Source organism: Perca fluviatilis, chromosome 2 (assembly GCF_010015445.1).
Source record: "Perca fluviatilis chromosome 2, GENO_Pfluv_1.0, whole genome shotgun sequence".
Classification (NCBI taxonomy): domain Eukaryota; kingdom Metazoa; phylum Chordata; class Actinopteri; order Perciformes; family Percidae; genus Perca; species Perca fluviatilis.
This window is the reverse complement of record NC_053113.1, coordinates 4,222,777-4,243,362: the sequence shown is the minus strand read 5'-3', so window position 1 is coordinate 4,243,362 and position 20,586 is coordinate 4,222,777. Positions and strand designations below refer to the sequence as shown.

The 20,586-nt window shown below is 38.4% G+C and overlaps 2 protein-coding genes across 2 annotated transcripts in view; both read right to left on the bottom strand.

Annotated features, from left to right (window-relative positions):
* The window catches only part of LOC120571647 (protein NLRC3-like), a 615,005-nt gene extending 609,213 nt beyond the window's left edge, over positions 1-5,792 (bottom strand). The window contains exons 1-5 of the mRNA XM_039820708.1: positions 5,739-5,792; positions 4,244-4,499; positions 3,774-3,914; positions 2,784-2,900; positions 1,165-1,243 (exon numbers count right to left, since the gene is read on the bottom strand). Coding sequence (XP_039676642.1) covers positions 1,165-1,243; positions 2,784-2,900; positions 3,774-3,914; positions 4,244-4,356 — 450 coding nt within the window. The 5' untranslated portion in view covers positions 4,357-4,499; positions 5,739-5,792. The remainder of the gene's footprint in view (positions 1-1,164; positions 1,244-2,783; positions 2,901-3,773; positions 3,915-4,243; positions 4,500-5,738) is intronic.
* A 12,253-nt stretch (positions 5,793-18,045) lies between these two features.
* On the bottom strand, positions 18,046-19,771 carry LOC120544944. Its single transcript, XM_039778846.1, has 3 exons — positions 19,711-19,771; positions 18,717-18,924; positions 18,046-18,453 (listed from the first exon to the last, which is right to left on the bottom strand). The coding sequence occupies exons 1-3, from the start codon at positions 19,725-19,727 to the stop codon at positions 18,046-18,048; spliced, it is 633 nt and encodes a 210-aa protein (XP_039634780.1). The 5' UTR covers positions 19,728-19,771.
* Between the last annotated feature and the right edge of the window lie 815 nt (positions 19,772-20,586).

The following is a 20,586-nucleotide window of genomic DNA, read 5'->3' as shown; positions in this document are numbered from 1 at the left end:
TGCCGACTGGACCAATTTGGGGATTATTAAGTTCCTCTGGCTGCAGTTCCTGTAACTCGTTCAGCTCCTACTTCAGGGCAGGGTCTTTTCGCTGTTCCCTTCTCAGCATAGGGACCTAGGTCAACGAGGCTCGGGTTTCCGGTACAGACATCACTAATTTCACTTCTGACAAAGTTTTAAGCAAGAAATGAACTGTTTAGTTTTCGAATATAGGCAGTCTTGCGACAATTGATGCAGAATGGACAATTTGCTTTAAAGTTTTCAGAGGTGAGAAGCTCCATGAAATGAGGCGACAGCCAGCAGGTGCCTGCCTCGGCCGCTAGCTCGTCGCTCGGCCAGTCCTGCTCAGAGACCCCGCTGTAGGCTGGAGGACTCTCAGACCGCTCTCTCACACACACTCACACACACACACACAGACACACATACTGCTGTAACCTGTATGTCTCTTAAATAACAGCCTTTTATTTCGCCATTGACGGTTTGTTTGTTTAAATATCATAAATCATGTCTATCATACGATTAAAGAGAACCTGTGGTTAACGGTCTTTTCGGAGTTAAACTCCACAAGTGTGCCCTGCAGGCTTGACAACCTCGCTGTCTGGCACACACACACACACACGCACACTCACACACACACACACACAAACACACACACACACACACACACACACACACACAACTGTTTAGAAGTGGACTGTACCTATATTACGTTCCTGTAACTACTTGGTTGAAAAGTGACTATTAGTAAACATCTTATTAGTCCAGCAAGTTAAATCTTTAGAGAAATCCTCTTACTGCGCTGAAGACGGTCAGCCAGCTCGTCCTGCTTCATTCTCCTCAGGAAGTTCAGTGTGATTTTTAGAAATGCCTCTCTGCTGCTACTCTGGTCTTCATCCTCACCCTCCCTCTGACTCTCTAAGCATTCTGGGTAATCTGGATTCAGAACCTTATGGATCTTCTTCAGCTCGTTCTTAACAAAGGTGATGATGTTCTCCTCCAGCAGCTGAACAGAAGATTATATGAATGACACAATCAAACTGGAATCATGGAAGCAAACATCAGATACATGTTGGACAGTCTGACAATCCACTGGTCTGAAAAGTGCAGCATGGAGCTGATTGTGAACAGAATAGATGTAAAAGTAGTTGTTGTACATGTTCAGACCATAAATATGGAGTCCAGGTGTGTTTGATGCTGCTGGGCAGACTGATCACTGGGAACCTCTGAGCTCTCCTGGTCTACTCTGTGGAGGAATCATGAGGAATTAGCTCACATCATGTCTGTCCACACAGAGACAAACACAAGGTAAAGGTCCTGTGACTTAAAGTGTTGTTTACAACATTAAATCAGATGGATTCCCCTGACATGAAAGTGTTGGTGGTGCTACTGACCCCATTGTGAATCAACAGAAAGAACTAAGATGTAAATAAGGGCTACAACATGGTTGTTCTAAAGAACTCCTGAAGCAGCAGACTAGTATCATGATGACAGGAGGTCTGCAGCTTCTGTGGTCATGGTCAATGGTCATTCAACGGTAAAAAACTTTCTGTTGGCCTTACAATGACTTTGACAAACCATCAGCAGACTCAGGAGCGTGATGTGTTCAATGGTGGTTCCCTTCTTTTTGCTTCTCCTTATTGACTTCTGAATTGAGATCCAAAATGGCAAACCCACATCCAACATTTGGGAAGAATTTTGCGTTTTGACCAATTTGGGTCCAGGAAACTTTGGGGGGAAGAAATCTGGTCATGAACCCACTCAATGAAACTTGGCCTTAAGTGTCCAGACTCAAATGGCTTGGTCTTCTCATGGTAAATAGTGTCCTGACCCAGGTGACACAAACATTTACAAAGGGCAAGGGGAACACATTTACCATCACCCTGGTATTCCCAGTTGGAGAAGAACATTTGGGAAGAATTTTGCCATTCAGGATTTTTATGGGAGATTTAAAATGCTTTTTAATGGGGCTAAAACACCAGAGAATATTGGACTAAACCAGGTCCAATATTAAAATGAGATCTACAGTTGAAGACTGGTCTCACTCGACAGCATCAAGATGTGAGATAAGGCATGGATACCCGACCCGAGTCTGACGGTACCCCATGGTACCCAACGGGCCGGGCCAGATATTTAGAAATGATGGTCGGGTTCGGGTCCGGCTCGGTCACATCAGCGTGATAAGGTATTTGTTGTAAAATGGTGCTGCAGCCCCTTTAAGAGAGCTCAGTGTGTGTGTTTGTGTGTGTGTGTGTGTGTGTGTGGTTGTGAGTGAGTGAGAGTGTGTGTGTGTGTGTGTGTGTGTGTGTGTGTGTGTGTGTGTGTGTAAAGTGATCAGAAGAGAGATAGAGAAAGAGGAAGCAGACGTGTTGTATGAAACCAAGTTTTGTAGTGTGTCAGTGTGTCTGAAATAATCCCCAGACTGAAAGCCAAGTTCATTCATTGTCTCACCAGAAACAGGATTTTAACCCCTGACATTATTCATGTTATAACGCTGACCCTGGACGTAACGAGTCTCCCCTGGTTTTCTGATCACAATCAGAAAAGAAGCGATCAGGAAAGGTTAACACAACAATTTACCAGCTTATTAACGTGTGCTTGTTGCCCCGTGTGTGCTGGTGTCATCTGTTGACATTTCCGAATGCCTTCCTACAGTTGCTTAATAAAAGCACTAAAAAAAAAAAAAAATTTCTTAATGCCTGTCGGGCTCGGGCCGGGTTCGGTCACGACTCTGTTGGACGCGGGCCGGGTTCGGACAGAAAATTTTAATATTATTAACAGCTTACCTCTTTTCAGCAGAAGGTTGTTGACCTTTAAAGTCAATAAAGCGATGATTTGACCGGTCACTCTTGAAGGACACACAGCTGGGTTCAGGTCCAGCAGAGTCTGGTCTTTGATGGATCCTGTTACACAGAGAGTAAGACCAACAGGGATGGAAATTCACTTTTTATTATTCAGACACAAAAACAGCTGGAGATACAAGCAGCAACTAAAACAGATTAACACAAAGAAGTTCAATAAACTATACAAATAACTGGGTTAAAAAGCTTAAACACCAGAGAATATATTGGACCAAACAACCCGTTCTCATTCCGAACTTGTAAAATAAGGATGTTTGGACAGTGGCCATCAGCGTCTGATGCGAAGAAAAAGGCACCCTTTGGCGTATTTGTGTAACGCACCGGGGAGAGCCGCAGTTAGATAAGATTTAGCGAGTAGTTTGTGGAAATTACTGCATAAGGAGGTTGGTTGGAGGTGGATGGGTAAAACACAGGACTTTCACCCAGGAGACCGGGATAGCATGTCAGAGTCATTTTTTTCTTTCCTCCCTTGTGTGACAGTCGCTTTTTAGAGTTGCTTTTTTCTTTCCTTAAGCATTTCACATAACCCACGACCCTTTCCTAAACCCAACCGTCTCGTTGTTCCCGGTTGTCACGGAACCGTACAACCTTTAAATGCGTCAAAAGGAAAGGTAATAGGACCAAGCGCGTTTACATGAAACGTTAAAGGAGACTTTTAACGTCAATAAGAACGAGAAAGGCTCCTGACCAAACATCCTTCTTTTACGAGTTGGGTGTGAGAATGTTAGACCAAACCAGATCCAATATTTCCCTAAAGTCAAGAGTTGAAAACTGGTTTAACTGGACAACTTTCCGATGTGAGAATATAAATATATGTAAGAAGAAAGATGTTGAAAATAAACTCCAAAAAATTTCTCTGGATACATAAAAGTTAAAACATGAATCAGCAATATTATAATAATATATACAGCTTACCTCTTTTCAGCAGAGGATTGCTGACTCTTAAAATTAATATAGCGTTGATGTGACCGGTCACTCTTAAAGGACACACAGCTGGGTTCAGGTTCAGGTTCAGGTTCAGGTTCAGCATCAGGGGACTCTGGTCTCTTTTGGGTCCTGATAGAAAAACACATTTATTGTGGGTCACATGTTCAGGTAAAGTCTCTGTGAATAAAATATAATATTAATATGAATATGTCTGTAGGCCTAATTATTAACAATTAAATGCCAATAATGCTTTACTTTCTGTCCAAAACTAAAAAAATCTAAATATAATATTTAAAAATGTTGTCCAAAAGGCAGATATTTTGAGTGAAACAGGAAATTATTTTGCAAAACTATTCTCATTTCAGTCATCAACTACAATAATGACACAAAACAACCCAGACGGGACGTAGTTCCATCCAATGAGACTCGTTCCAGTTTGCTGGATGTTCACAACTCACCTCAATCTTCTTCTTAACATTTCAATTTCCCTTTCCATTGTTATTCTCTCCTTCTGCCATTCAAGTCTCTCCATCAATCCTCTCTCCTCCATTTCAAGTAGCCTCTCCTCCATTTCTATTCTCCTCTCCCTTACAGGTCTTTTCTTAAAGTAGTGGTGGCTCCATGGACCGGTGACTCTTCATGGACCCACAGCTGGGTTCAGGTTCAGGTTCAGGTTCAGGTTCAGGTTCAGCAGGGTTTGGTCTCTGATGGGTCCTGTTAGAAAGAGAGGAAGACCACTTTTTAATCTCCAGAAACAGAAGCAGCTGGAGAAACTAGAAGCTATCAAGCAGGAAATAAAGTCTGAATCTCTTCACTGAATGATTTCTTCTCTCTGCTCATCCTGCTCTGTCATTCATTATCTTTCTGGGAGAACAGGAACATTGGAAAGACTCCAGGACTAATGTCATCTTTCTGTCCTCTAATGGAGACAAGACACCAGGACTAATGTCATCTTTGCACAGAACATGAAGACACTTCTCCTCCTCCTCCTCCACACATCACTACAACAGTAACAGAGGCATTTAGGTCTCTACATTTTATTCTGAAAGGTCCCAGAGGAAACAGTAGAGTCCTGTTGTGTCTGACTTTACGCTGGTGGAGACGATGGTTTGTTTTCTGACAGCAGGAGAAAGGAAATAACTAGCGGCCATCTTATGATGGATTCACACCGGCCAAATCAGGCCAGGGGCTTAACGTTGGCCCTTCCTTACTTCCTACCCTCCTACTTCCTCCCCCCTTGCTCAGACCCCACCCATCTTCAAACTCAGCCTTCATTTAGATCTCAGCTACACAGCTGTAAAGTTTCCTGACTGCAGCCTCACGGTTGTGACAGACAGACGTATAAACACCTGGCAAAGTATTTAACACCTCCTCTGTAGTAGTTCATGTTACAACATGGAGATTTATCTTCAACACAAGAGTCGTCCAAACTTTCTCAGGAAATAAGAAGTGAAGTAGAAACATTATATTTAACTTTACAGAGCCAGAAACTAACCCTGAAGAGACCAAAGACTAACGTGTTGTTAAAGTATCAAACAGCAACTTACAGTTTCTCACTCTCACACACAGACACACAGACACACACACACACACACACACATACAGACACACACACACACAAAACGTGAAACTCTGGGGATCTATAAGACAGAAATAAAGGATCTATAAGACAGAAATAAAGGATCTATAAGACAGAAATAAAGGATCTATAAGACAGTAACTCGGCCAGATACCAACACCACATGGCGGTGGATCTTTGTGAACAAGACGCCAGTTTTAATTCATCCCAAGTCCAGTTGTGTTGGTTTCTCTGCAGCTTTCTGCTCTTAAACTAAACTAACCACAGCTGGAGTTCACGAGTCAAACGTTACAGACATTATAAATATAAATATAAATATATATATATATATATATATAAATATATAAACGTTACAGACATTGGAGTAAAATTACCTTCAGCTGGAGCTCCACACCGAGAGAAAAAGCTGAGACACTAACTCTGGAAAGAGAAAGTAAACTTTAAACAGGAAACCAGAGCAGTGGTGGTTCTAGAGGGGGGGCCAAAAATATTTCTGTCGGCTGTTCTTCAGTGGAAAGTTTATATTCACTGTACCAACGGCGCCTTTATACTCACACAACACATACACTAAATGGGGGTATCTGTCATTTTTACAAATATATACTAAAGTAAATAATACATCATATTTTATTAAATATAAATAAATAAGTGTTTATTAAGTATTACAAAATTAATACATAAAATGTAATCAAATGCAATTTAAAAAGTGGGGTGAGTGTGTAAGATTAAAACATAGAAATTAAACTAATAAAAGTTGTAAATATGTTTTAATGTGTGAAGATGTTTGGTGGCGCTCTGCTCATGGGCGCCGATACCTTGGGTGCTCCGGAGCTCGAGCACCCACAGAAAATACTGAGCACCCATGGAGGAAAACATGAATCAGTGCGTATTCAGTTAAACTTTTCATCTCCAGTCCGATCTGTATTTGTGAGAAGTGGGTCTGTCCTGAGTTGAAAGAGAGACTACTTTATGGCTTTATTATTGAGTTAATAGGCGTGGTTGTTTGTGTCGGCCGCTGTTCATTTCCTAAGGTTCTGAAATGCAAACAGTTTTTGACTACTTTTTTTTGTAAAGGGCGTGCGCCCGTGAGCACCCACGGAGGAAAACATAAATCAGCACCTATGGCTCTGCTTGTAGTTCCTGCTGGTGTCCAACAGAGGGCGCCATGACATCACTCACCAGCTCAGAGGTGCTGTTTCTGAATTAGATTAGATTCAACTTTATTGTCATTGTGCAGAGTACAAGTACAGAGACAGGGAAATGCTGTTTGTGTCCAACCAGAAGTGCAAAAAAAGCAGAAAAGTGCAATGTGATATACAAAGTATAGACAGGTGGAGCATAGGCAGGACAAGACATATATTAAAAGAGCAGAATAAATATGGCTATGTAATGTGAACAATGTATGAACAACATGTACAGATATGTGCAAAGTAGTAGCAGCAGAGGTGGGTAGAGTAGCCAAAAATTGTACTCAAGTAAAAGTACTGTTACTTCAGAATAATATGACTCAAAGGTAAAGGTAAAGGTACTTTATTTGTCACATACACGTACATGTAGCGATATTCATTCTCTGCATTTAACCCATCCCTCAAGGGAGCAGTAAAAGTAAAAGTAACAAGTAGTCATCCAAATAATTAATACTTGGTAAAAAAACTACTCAAGTACTGAGTAACTGTTGAGTAACGTCTGATTTATTTGTTAACACAAGCATTCAATTCTGACATTTTTTGTTTTGCTACGACTGTAAAGCTGACCCGTCCGTTCTTAATACATCCATGGTCCGGTCCCGCCACTGAGATTGAGTAGGGTGACGAGACTGCACAACTACGATTGGTGAAACATAGTCACGTGGTAGAGCCTTTAGCGGAAGTCTCTCTCTCTGTCAAAATAAAACACTAAAATGAGGCGTACGCGGGGGGATAAAAACAATGACGCGTAGAATACCAAAGATGTAAAAGGAAAAGTAACGAGCTCATTGTAGCCTAATGTAGCGGAGTAAGAGTACAGTTTCTTCTTCACAAATCTACTCAAGTAAAAGTAAAAAGTACAGTGATTTAAAACTATCACTGCAAAATTTTTCGTTGTGAATTTAAAATAAATAATTGGATAAATTTTGCATGACTTTCACAGTAAGGATTACAGCAATATACTGTGAAATATACTCACAGCAATTTACTGTAATTTTATATCTGTGATATTACAATGCATTGTTGTAAAAGCATAACTGTATACTGTAACTTCACAGCTTCAATGACAATGCAATTATTGTGATATTACAGTACATTACTGGGGAATTACAATCTTTTGCTGTACATCCTTACAACAAGGCCCTGTACTTTTACAGTGTGTACTGTGAAAGTAATGTACAAGTTGATTGTGCAAACTTGCAAGTCAACTACCTGTCTCACAATTCAACTATTCACACATTTTCAGACACATTTACGAATTTACAGTTGAACATTGTGGTGCATGTTAACTAGTCACCTACCTAATCTATTTCTCCTCACTCTTAGCCTGACACTGAACAGGATGGTTAGCCTCGCCCTCTGATGACCTAGAAAGAAAAGAAAAGAAAAAGGAGAAATTACACAAAGGCAACCAACAATATGAATTTCAGTTTGAATGCAGATTATGATCATTGATCATTGTAATTTAATTTTAGCCGTATGTCAACAATGATAGTGGTATATATAGTGGTTTTTTTCTGTAGCACTTTGAGATTGCTCAATGTAAAGTGCATTTACAACTTTTACAATTATTCATTCATATCAGGACAAGTGGGAACCCTAGTGTTAAAACCCTCCCGTTGTCGAACACGACATGAGACTAACTTACTCCAGTTAGCTCAGTCATGTTGTAACTAGGATATCCGCTGGAAAAATATTTTTTCATGGACCTTTTGAATCACAAAGTTATTAAAGTTAAACAGCTAACGGTTAGCCCTGCTAATCTATGATAACCTTGATTAATTACAGAAATGTGCACACATAAATAGTAATGTTTGTCCCATCATTGGTTTTATAAACTTTACAAACACCAGATTTGTCTAAACGGTGATAGTGACATGAAAAATTATAGCGAAACTCTCATCATTACTAACATTACTACTATTAGCAAATGCTGTGAGAGAACTTTCAACAATTCCGGGCACTTGCTAACAAAATGTGAATTGTGTCATGCGATAAAGGTTTATTTGAAAGTAAATATTATTATCATATTAAAATAACATGGGTGTAAGTGCTGCAAACTGCAAACTGCAAACGTCTGTCTCCATCAAGGAGAGAAGACGGCTGGCGAAGTTCACCAAAGGTCGGTCTCTATCTGGTGAACACCTTCACACAATCACACGTTCACCATCACCGAGCCGACTCTTAGCCAACAAGCCATCGCGCCGGTTTAGAAAGTTAACTAGTCGCTAGTTTGCGGTAAAATGCAGTTGGGTTGTCGAGGTCAAAACACTATATATGTAGCAGCTGTGAATCAAATAAAGTTATTATAAATAATGTTATGTCATAATAATAATAATGTAATGTTATGTCGCTAGCATATAGTCTAGCTTGATGTCCATAAACAAATAGATTTTCTGTATTGTTTAGCCAGATTGAACAACATATGACGGACAGTATGTGTATATTTGATGACCCCACTTTGTATTTTTCCTCATTTGGTTAACCATGTTCCTGGGATTTGGCTAATTTCGTATTAGAGCCAGTAGTAAAAGGTGTAATATAACTGAAAGAACACAAGAAACTTGATTGTTTGTCAGTTTCTGCATCACTGTTGTGTTCACCAGAATTTAGTCTTCATTCCTTCATTTAACATTAGTCTGAAAATTATGAAATCATATCAGTCTGTTTAAAAAGTTGTAACATTAAGTACAATTTCACCACTATAATAAAAACAGATCTAGAAATGATATGGTTTCTTATTTGCTCCTTAAAATCACTTATTTTGTTAAATTAATACAAAGCAAACTGAAATGAAAAAAGGGATTTTGTTTTACTTTCTTTTCATCCAGGTGGGGCTGAGGGGCTCGACCCCTGTTGATCTGTGTGTGTCATATCACCAGCCCATTAAAGCTAGAAGTCACCCTGCTGCTCCAGATCTACCTACTGTATGACTGGCTACAGACTACAACCATCTGCTCCAGATCTACCTACTTTATGACTGGTTACAGACTACAACCATCTGCTCCAGATCTATCTACTGTATGACTGGCTACAGACTACAACCATCTGCTCCAGATCTACCTACTGTATATTGCTAACATGACTGAACCATCTGCTCCAGATCTACCTACTGTATGGATGGTTACAGACTACAACCATCTGCTCCAGATCTACCTACTGCATGACTGGTTACAGATTACAACCATCTGCTCCAGATCTACCTACTGTATGACTGGTTACAGACTACATCCATCAGCTCCAGATCTACCTACTGTATGACTGGTTACAGACTACAACCATCTGCTCCAGATCTACCTACTGTATGACTGGCTACAGACTACAACCATCTGCTCCAGATCTACCTACTGTATGACTGGTTACAGACTACAACCATCTGCTCCAGATCTACCTACTGTATGACTTGTTACAGACTACAACCATCTGCTCCAAATCTACTGTATGGATGGTTACAGACTACAACCATCTGCTCCAGATCTACCTACTGTATGGATGGTTACAGACTACAACCATCTGCTCCAGATCTACCTACTTTATGACTGGTTACAGACTACAACCATCTGCTCCAGATCTACCTACTGTATGGATGGTTACAGACTACAACCATCTGCTCCAGATCTACCTACTGTATGACTGGTTACAGACTACAACCATCTGCTCCAGATCTACCTACTGTATGACTGGTTACAGACTACAACCATCTGCTCCAGATCTACCTACTGTATGACTGGCTACAGACTACAACCATCTGCTCCAGATCTACCTACTATATGACTGGTTACAGACTACAACCATCTGCTCCAGATCTACCTACTTTATGACTGGTTACAGACTACAACCATCTGCTCCAGATCTACCTACTGTATGGATGGTTACAGACTACAACCATCTGCTCCAGATCTACCTACTGTATGACTGGTTACAGACTACAACCATCTGCTCCAGATCTACCTACTGTATGACTGGTTACAGACTACAACCATCTGCTCCAGATCTACCTACTGTATGACTGGTTACAGACTACAACCATCTGCTCCAGATCTACCTACTGTATGACTGGTTACAGACTACAACCATCTGCTCCAGATCTACCTACTGTATGACTGGCTACAGACTACAACCATCTGCTCCAGATCTACCTACTTTATGACTGGTTACAGACTACAACCATCTGCTCCAGATCTACCTACTGTATGACTGGCTACAGACTACAACCATCTGCTCCAGATCTACCTACTGTATGACTGGTTACAGACTACAACCATCTGCTCCAGATCTACCTACTATATGACTGGTTACAGACTACAACCATCTGCTCCAGATCTACCTACTTTATGACTGGTTACAGACTACAACCATCTGCTCCAGATCTACCTACTGTATGGATGGTTACAGACTACAACCATCTGCTCCAGATCTACCTACTGTATGACTGACTACAGACTACAACCATCTGCTCCAGATCTACCTACTGTATGACTGGCTACAGACTACAACCATCTGCTCCAGATCTACCTACTTTATGACTGGTTACAGACTACAACCATCTGCTCCAGATCTACCTATACAGTATGACTGGCTACAGACTACAACCATCTGCTCCAGATCTACCTACTTTATGACTGGTTACAGACTACAACCATCTGCTCCAGATCTACCTACTGTATGGATGGTTACAGACTACAACCATCTGCTCCAGATCTACCTACTTTATGACTGGTTACAGACTACAACCATCTGCTCCAGATCTACCTACTGTATGGATGGTTACAGACTTCAACCATCTGCTCCAGATCTACCTACTGTATGACTGGCTACAGACTACAACCATCTGCTCGGATCTACCTACTTTATGATGGCTACAGACTACAACCATCTGCTCCAGATCTACCTACTTTATGACTGGTTACAGACTACAACCATCTGCTCCAGATCTACCTACTTTATGACTGGTTACAGACTACAACCATCTGCTCCAGATCTACCTACTGTATGGATGGTTACAGACTACAACCATCTGCTCCAGATCTACCTACTGTATGGATGGTTACAGACTACAACCATCTGCTCCAGATCTACCTACTGTATGACTGACTACAGACTACAACCATCTGCTCCAGATCTACCTACTGTATGGATGGTTACAGACTACAACCATCTGCTCCAGATCTACCTACTGTATGACTGGTTACAGACTACAACCATCTGCTCCAGATCTACCTACTGTATGACTGGTTACAGACTACAACCATCTGCTCCAGATCTACCTACTGTATGGCTGGCTACAGACTACAAGCATCTGCAAGTTTTGTTTGTAGTTAACATCAACAGCTGCACTAAAAGTCTCTTGGGTTCATATGGGACTTGGTTGTTCTCCATACTGCATCATACACTATTGTTTTGTTATATTAGTACAGACAACAGTAAGTATCATTGTTAATCACAGTATATATTATTCTGGTGTACACGGTTGACTTAACTCACTGCTATTGATTATACGTCACTTTAGCTTGCCACTACCTCATAACTTTACCTTAATTGCTCTTGTATAGTTAATTTATCTTCTACTAGTTGTATATGCCTCCTTTTAATTGAATTATTCTTATCTTTATTCATAACCCTGCTCACAAACTCACCTTAACCTGGGTCATCTGTTTGCCAATATATGTTCCTGCTACAGTAAATCCTATAGGCACATTGTACTGCTTCACCGTAGTATGAATCATACACTTTTAAGGTTTTGTGTGAAATATTGTGCAATTTGTTATGAATTACTCATTGTTTTGACAATGTAAATTAAAGCCATTTACCAAGTGTGAGCTCTGGTCAATTTAATTGTACTGTTTTTGTTTTTTTATAAATGTTATGGAAAATGAAAAACCATTTGCCTTGATCAGGGTTTTAATTTGTTGCAAATATGAACATGGTTTTAATAATCTGTATCTTATTGCTCTGAAAAACTACAATGATTTAAGAAATATCAGTGATACTTATCAACATTTATTGAATTGATTGAATATATTGGCAGACATTACAGGCACCTATTCATGTCAACAGATAAAACAATAGTTTGTTCTCTCTTTTATCACTTTGATTACGCAGTTGATGGTGTAGAAACGTGTGAAGTCCTTGTAGATCTCTGGCACTTTGAGGACAGACAGATCCAGCAACTCTCCACTGTTGTCTTTATATAGTATGTTCCTATTAAATACAAATTCATAGACATCAACACATAATATATTAGGTATACATAGCTTTTAACATAACATCATTACTATCTTACCTTGTCTGATTTGGTTTTGTGGATATCAGTAATTTTCTCTCCCAGGCCTGGTTGTGTGTGGATTTAAGCAAGAAACATACATGAAAATAGTGCATAGACCAGTGTGCTGTGATGCAGCTCAACAGGGATACTTCAGTCACACCTGAAAGAAGAGAAACAAACAAACAAAATACTTGTTCTTTTCTGCTCAGTTTGCTTTGTATTAATTAAAAAAACATTTAAGTTGCAAATAAAGCACATCATTTCTAGATCTGTTTTATTATAGTGGTGAAATTGTACTTAACAGACTGATAGGAATTCATAATTTTCAGACTAATGTTATATGAAGGAATGAAGACCTTCACCTTCTGATGAACAGAACAGTGATGCAGAAATCCAGTTTCTTGTGTTCTTTCAGTTATATTACACTTTAGTTTTTACTACTGGCTCTAATATGAAATTAGCAGGAACATGGTTAACCAAACAAGGAAAAATACAAAGTGAGGTCATCACATATACTGTCCGTCATATGTCGTTCAAACAATCATGTCGCTAAACAATACAGAAAATCTATTTGTTTATGGACATCAAGCTGGCTATATGCTAGGCATGTTTAGCTAGCTAGATAGGTGCTTAAGTTGTGTTACTCACCCTCGTAGTTGTGGACTTTCTCCAGTTTCCTGATGGGTGCAGGTGAAAGTGCATCGACCACTCAATGCGCATTGTTGACATATACTTATAATAAAGCAATGGGGCCGGGGTAGCTACATAGCTAAACTTGGTTACAGAGCAGCCGCCCTCAACAGTAAATTGAACGCATCTTCAACGGGGCAGGGATCATTTCATTGGTCAACACTACAGCTGGAATTCTATTGGTTGTTGAATTTTGATAGGGTTATAACACCAAAAAATCAGAGCGCGCAGGAGAAATCCGAGAGCAGAGCAAGATTTGTAAGCGAGCAGAATCAGCCTGAGTGTGAGGAGAAGGTTCAAAGCTGAGAGCAGGAAATCTGTCCAAACAACAAAATATCTGAGTCCAGGCAGAAAGTTTGAGCACAAGCAGAGCAAATCAAGCACGAGCAGTGACTATTTGAGTGTGAAAGCAAGAAATGTGAACGTAATATCAGTGAGAAATGCTCTCAAATTGAAATAATGCGCTCTTGAATAAAGATAGTAATATAACTCCATAAAGATTCACTTGTTTTGTGCATGTTTTTACATGAATTACCTTTAAAACTGTTTACAATGTTAACGGAGCAGGAGAACACTTTACCCACCAGACTCCATGTAAATAATCAGGACTTTTAGCGTGTATAGAGCCAGCATATTTCCACCAGACTCCATGTAAATAATCAGGACTTTTAGCGTGTATAGAGCCAGCATATCTCTACCAGACTCCATGTAAATAATCAGGACTTTTAGTGTGTATAGAGCCAGCATATTTCCACCAGACTCCATGTAAATAATCAGGACTTTGGCGTGTATAGAGCCAGCATATCTCCACCAGACTCCATGCAAATAATCAGGACTTTTAGCATGTATAGAGCCAGCATATCTCCACCAGACTCCATGTAAATAATCAGGACTTTTAGCGTGAATAGAGCCAGCATATCTCAACCAGACTCCATGTAAATAATCAGGACTTTTAGCATGTATAAAGCCAGCATATCTCCACATGTAAATGGGTGAATTAAGGGTTTATTTTAACCAAACCAGAGTGGTGATTGTTGGAACAGTGGAAAGATGAATCAAGATGGCTTTTGGTATTTTTATTTAGTTTCTGTCCACTTTGATTGAAGTGATTTTTTAAGATGATAAAAGTCCTGATTATTTACATGGAGTCTGGTGGAGTTTGGTGATGGTGATTTCGGGGCTGAAGATTGTTGTTTCCATCAGTCACTTAGACCCTAAAACATGTTAAACCTTTCCAGGCGGGGAGGAGATGCCATCTGAAGGGTTAACTCGTCAAATCAACGCTGCATAAAGAAATCATCATTAGAACGAAGCAGAGCAGCAACATAAACACTGAAGTTAAAACAGAACAGAGAGGTCAAAGGTCACGGAGCTCTAAGGAACAGCACGCTGATTACATCACCAAACAGGAGGGTGTGTGTATGTGTGTGTGTGCGTGTGTGTGTCTGTGTGTGTGTGTGTGTGTCTGTGTGTGTGTGTGTGTGTCTCTTTGTGTATGTGTGTGTGTGTCATCATCATCATCATCATCATCATCATCATCATCTTCTTCACCATCATCTTCATCATCATCATCACCATCATCATCATCATCATCCTCATCATCATCATCTACAGTGAGGTTGCTATAGTAACAGGTACTTTCTAAGATGTTAGTACCATCGGTGTCCTGCGGACACATTCCTCAGAGGAACAAAATAATCATTCAGACACAACTCTGTTAATCATCATCATCATCATCATCATCATCATCATTTTTTATTAGCTTTTATTTTGAACATGTAAATACAATACAACATCCAAAGAAAATAGTAATGTAAAAAAAGAACAGTTAAAAAAATAAACTCCGTAATTTCTTGTACTAAAGACCTATTTACACATTCAAAAAGGAGTAGGAAGAAGTAAAATGTATGTACTCCTACCCCTTCATACCCTTTCTTTCCTATTAAATGTGTTCTACTAATAATATAATATAATAATAATGTTATAATAATAAGTCAACAGAGATAAAAAAAATTGTAATTAATGGAAATTCATATATTTACCTATAAACAATAATTCTACACATATTACACATTGTTCAATGTAAACCCAGATTATGAATTAATTGCACTGTTGTTATCTGTACCTCTGGAATATAGTTTCTTTGAACATCTTTTTAAATTGGAATATGTTTGGACATTGTTTTAATTAATTACTTAGTGTGTTCCACAATTTAGTGCCGCTGACAGATAGACAGAAACTTCTCCTTGTAGTGCGAAAACTGGGAGTCTTAAAATTTGACTTTCCCCTCAAGTCATAGCCCCCCTCTCTTTCAAAATATTTTCTGTATGTTGCCAGGCAATAAATTGTTTCTCGCTTTGAACATAATTACACCTTTCTTAAATTCAACTAGGTCAAGTAATTTTAATGCTTTAGACTGTAAAAATAGTGAATTGGTGTGTTCCAAATATCCAGTGTTGTGAATTATTCTTATTGCTCTTTTTTGAAGTATAATTAACGATTTCAATGAATTGTGATATGTGTTACCTCAAACCTCTACACAGTAAGTTAAATACGGTAACACCATTGAACAATACAAGATGTGAAGTGATTTGTTGTCTAAACTGTGCTTTGCTTTAGCCAAAACTGCAATACTTCAAGACAGCTTTGCTTGGATATGTTTTAAATGAGGTGTCCAGCAAATCTTGTCATCTATAATCACTCCAAGAAATTTCATTTCACATACTCTTTCTATAATAACACCCTCTATTTGTAACTGGACATGATTGATTGATTTATGATTACCAAATATCATGAATTTGGTTTTACTCACATTTAATGATAGCTTATTCATATCAAACCACTGTTTAATTTTTCTGAATTCTGAAGTGATTATATCCAAGAGTTGCTGTAAATTCTGACCAGAACCAAAGATGTTTGTATCGTCTGCAAATAATACAAATTTGGGTAACACTTTATTTAGATAGTCAATCTGTAGATGCTCTACAAACTATCAACAGATTATCAGTACATTTCTCAACTGCATGTCTGCAGACTGTCAACACTTAATCTGTAGATGATCTATAAACTATCAACAAAATATTGTGCTTCCATAACTGAATGACTGTAGACATTCTCAAATGAATGTCTGCAAACTTTCAACAATTAATCTGTAGATGATCTACAAACTATCAACAAAATATCTTACTTCCATAACCAAATGTTTTTAGACATTCTCAGCTGAATGTCTGTAGACATTCAACAATTAATCCGTAGATGAACTACAAATTACTTTAATAACTGAATGTCTGTAGACATTCAACAATTAATCTGTAGATGATCTACAAACTACTTAATAACTGAATGTCTGTAGACATTCAACACTTAATCCGTAAATGAACTACAAACTAACACGTTTTATTGTGATAATCTATATATCTATAGATATACAACTGCTTGAAACAGCGCGCATTTGTAGTGTATCAATAACATATATACATATACCGTATATACTCAACAACTTTGCTACAACTTATTTGTAGCGTGTCAATAGCATCTCTAAAGTATTTTTAACCATATACATCTATTGCAAATCTCTAAGTCTATTAGCAGCATCACTAAGGCATCTGTAACACTTTTACAACACATGTGATGTCATTCAAGTAACTATCTGTAGGTATGCTTTGTGACTATCCAAATAAAGTGAAACACAAGTGAAACTTAGTCGACTGTTTATGGCTTATCTACTTCACATTAACAAAATATATATTGATCAACATGTTCAGTGCGTCACAAACTCTAGAAATAATCTATAGATATGCCTTATGACTATCCAAATGAAGTGAAATTTATTTGACTGGTTATGGTTTATCTACTTCACATTGACAAAACATCTACCGATCAATATGTTCAGAATATTCATAAACTCTAGAAATAATCTATAGATATGCCTTGTGAATATCCAAATAAATTGAAATTTAGTTGACTTGTTATGGCTTATCTACATCACATTAACAAAATGTCTACTTATCAAAAAGTTCAGTGCATTCACAACCTAGTAATAATCTATATGCCTATGACTATCAAAATAAAATAAAACACAAAGGAAACTTTGTGGACTGTTTATGGCTTATTTACTTCACATTTACATAATATCTGCCGATCAACATGTTCAGTACATCCACAAAGAACGAATAATGAAACAAAAATCACAGCATTGTATTGCCTGGTACATTGCCTGGTCTACCAAAATGTACACATCTTATACAAAAACAGAGCCTCTAATACAAGCGATGCACTGAAATCTGCTGCAACATTGCTGAACATAATTTATGAAATTACAGAGCCTAAGGTTGATCATTATGTTGAATGGTGGTTTCTGGAAATTCCAGTATACCATGCAACACAAGTGCATATGTGTTCACTTCTACAATTCACATTTGGAGGTTAGGAGAGGTTAGTAAAAGAGGAGAGTATAAACTTTACAATGGCTAATATCTACAATGTGTCTCCATTCATGAATATCTTATGTCCTTAAAAAATCTACCAAGGATTCCATGTTTATGTCTTTTGCCCAACCAGTAGGTCCATTCTGTGAAGCAGAGCTGCCTTTTCAGAGACTTTTCTGTTCGGTTTCCACGCAACCGCCATACCTCTCCTTCTTGTGCTGCCATGCCCCTCAATACCTGTTCTGTGTGTAGACCTGTAGCTGGGGTCTACGTAATTTTGACTGTGGTTGACCTTCACGTGTCTGTAGCCTTCCTGTGAAAGACTTGAATATGCTCTCCACTCATCACTTACTACCGTACTCTGAGGTTTTATGTGCTTCTTGATAATAGGAACCAAGGTAGCCTTGTTCCTCCTCTTCACTAGACGAAGGACGGGTCGTCTGGAGTTGCCCCGTATCTCCAACATCCCAAATACCCACGTCTTTCTCCTCCATGTGTTACCAAAACGTCCTCTGGCATACTGAAATAAAATGTTTAAATATAATGAGTAGACAAGGAATCTCCCAACACTTTGAAGAGACAGTTTGCAATTAAAACAATTAAAATAATTTTGTAGTACAAGATATTGAGCTGGTTTGCAAGATCAATTTGAATAGAATTGAATGAACCATGTTGTTCGTACAGATTTGTAGATAATGTCTTTTTTTCTGTGTGCAAATTTAGTGTTGATATTGCAGATTTTGACTTGAAAGCTATAGAATAACTTAGCAACAGAATACATACCTTTCTTTTATGACAGAATTTGCTTTCATCAATGTGGATAAGGACATCAACTCCACCTATTCTCTGCCCTTTTTGCTTCCGATGCTTTCTCATGCTTTTAAGACAGATGTGCCGAAGTTTCTTTGCCATCCTTGAGAGTGTAGCGCTACTCTTAGAAATCCCATCTTGCAACATGTCCACTTGCCGCATACACAAACCTTGTGAAAATCTGGAAACATAATGTTAGACATTTGATTCATTATTGTGAAGAATGTATATACATTTTATAAACACATTGCATGTTTTACAGGCAATTTAGCATTATGTCGCTAATTCTCAGTGGACATTATACAGTTTGTGTGAGATCTTGTATAGTTTTCAGTAAAGAAATTGAGAAAGGAAATTTACACCTTCATTCATCCACTCAAAACAGGTCTGTATATTTATTAAATTCACAGTTTCTCGACTATGCTTTCAACCATCTATAGTTAAAAGCACAACCAAATTCCAGCAAGTCAATACCCTAAAATAGATAAGACCAAACTGAAATATATTAAGTGCATATACAAGTAAATGCATCCAATGCAAAAAGAATGTCAATTTAAAAGCACAATAAACCAACATGATACAAATGTGAAAAATGTTGAATTGAAAAGAAAAAAATATAGTTTCTATGTGTTTATTCTAATGGCACAACCAACCTAACTGGATTTGAAGAATATAATGCAAGTAATCAATGGTGTTTAACAGTTGTCAAAGTTGTGTCTTCTGAAGAAATATAGAGTGAGTCAAACAAAGCACTGCTTCTGGGCATTAGTGACATGCAATTTCACTTCTTTCTACATTGCTTGTCCAACCTAAAACTCAGACATGTCAAGTGTGAGCTGTCATTCACTTGTCAATGTTAAGTTGCAGGCTCCCAACCTACCTGAGGGAGAAATCCTGGTTGATCTTGTAAGTTACTGCAGTTACCTTTTATCTCTTATAACCAATAACATATTTAGAAGGTATTTACCTGTGTATGTATTTCATCCATGTAAAAAGGCTGGAGTGAGACCGATAGAAAATGGACCCAGTCCTAATGCTTCTTCTTAATCGTCGAATAGTCTTTCTGTGGCACTCCCTGGAAATCAAATATTTTTTTATTTTATAGACTTGAATAGCCTTGTTGAGTTGACAAAACATTCAGTGCACATGGTTAAGCGTATCCTATGATGATCTAATTAAATAGTCGGCACATGCTAGAAAAGCTGTGTGCTATATAAAATAAATGTTGTTGATTGATTGAATAGCCTATGTTGTTTTCACAACTTTAAAATTAAGCATGCTTTTTCAACAACAAAAATTACTTGCTTCCAGCAGGTTGATACACCTAACATTACAATAACACACTACAGTTGGCTAATAATGACTTACCAGATGAAGTTGTCTGTGCACTGGTAGGAAACCATATTCATCTTATGTCCACATTGCGTTGCATTTCATCTTTCCTTTTAGCAGATGTTTTTCTGTAGCCATTTGATCAGTTTTAAACTGGATTTTTTGTTTTGTTTGACATAAACTTTATAAATTAGTTTTCTAATGCAACAGTCCATTATTATCATAGAGGCATGTAAAGGATTCAAAAGAATTTGAATAGAATTGGCGCACTCCTTGACTATATAGTAGCCTATTTGCGCCTCTGGCCATTTCATTGGCTATCCCATCCCGGCACACGCCAATACATTTTATCTTCTCCAGTCTAGACCAATAACGAATGAGCAGTTTTAGCTCACATCTGAGCCCGGGTTCAAGCTCACATCCACAAAGGCGAAGGTAAGCAACTATGTTTACATCTGTGTAATAACATATCTAACGTTAATGATGTAGGCAAGAAAAATGTAACTGCTAT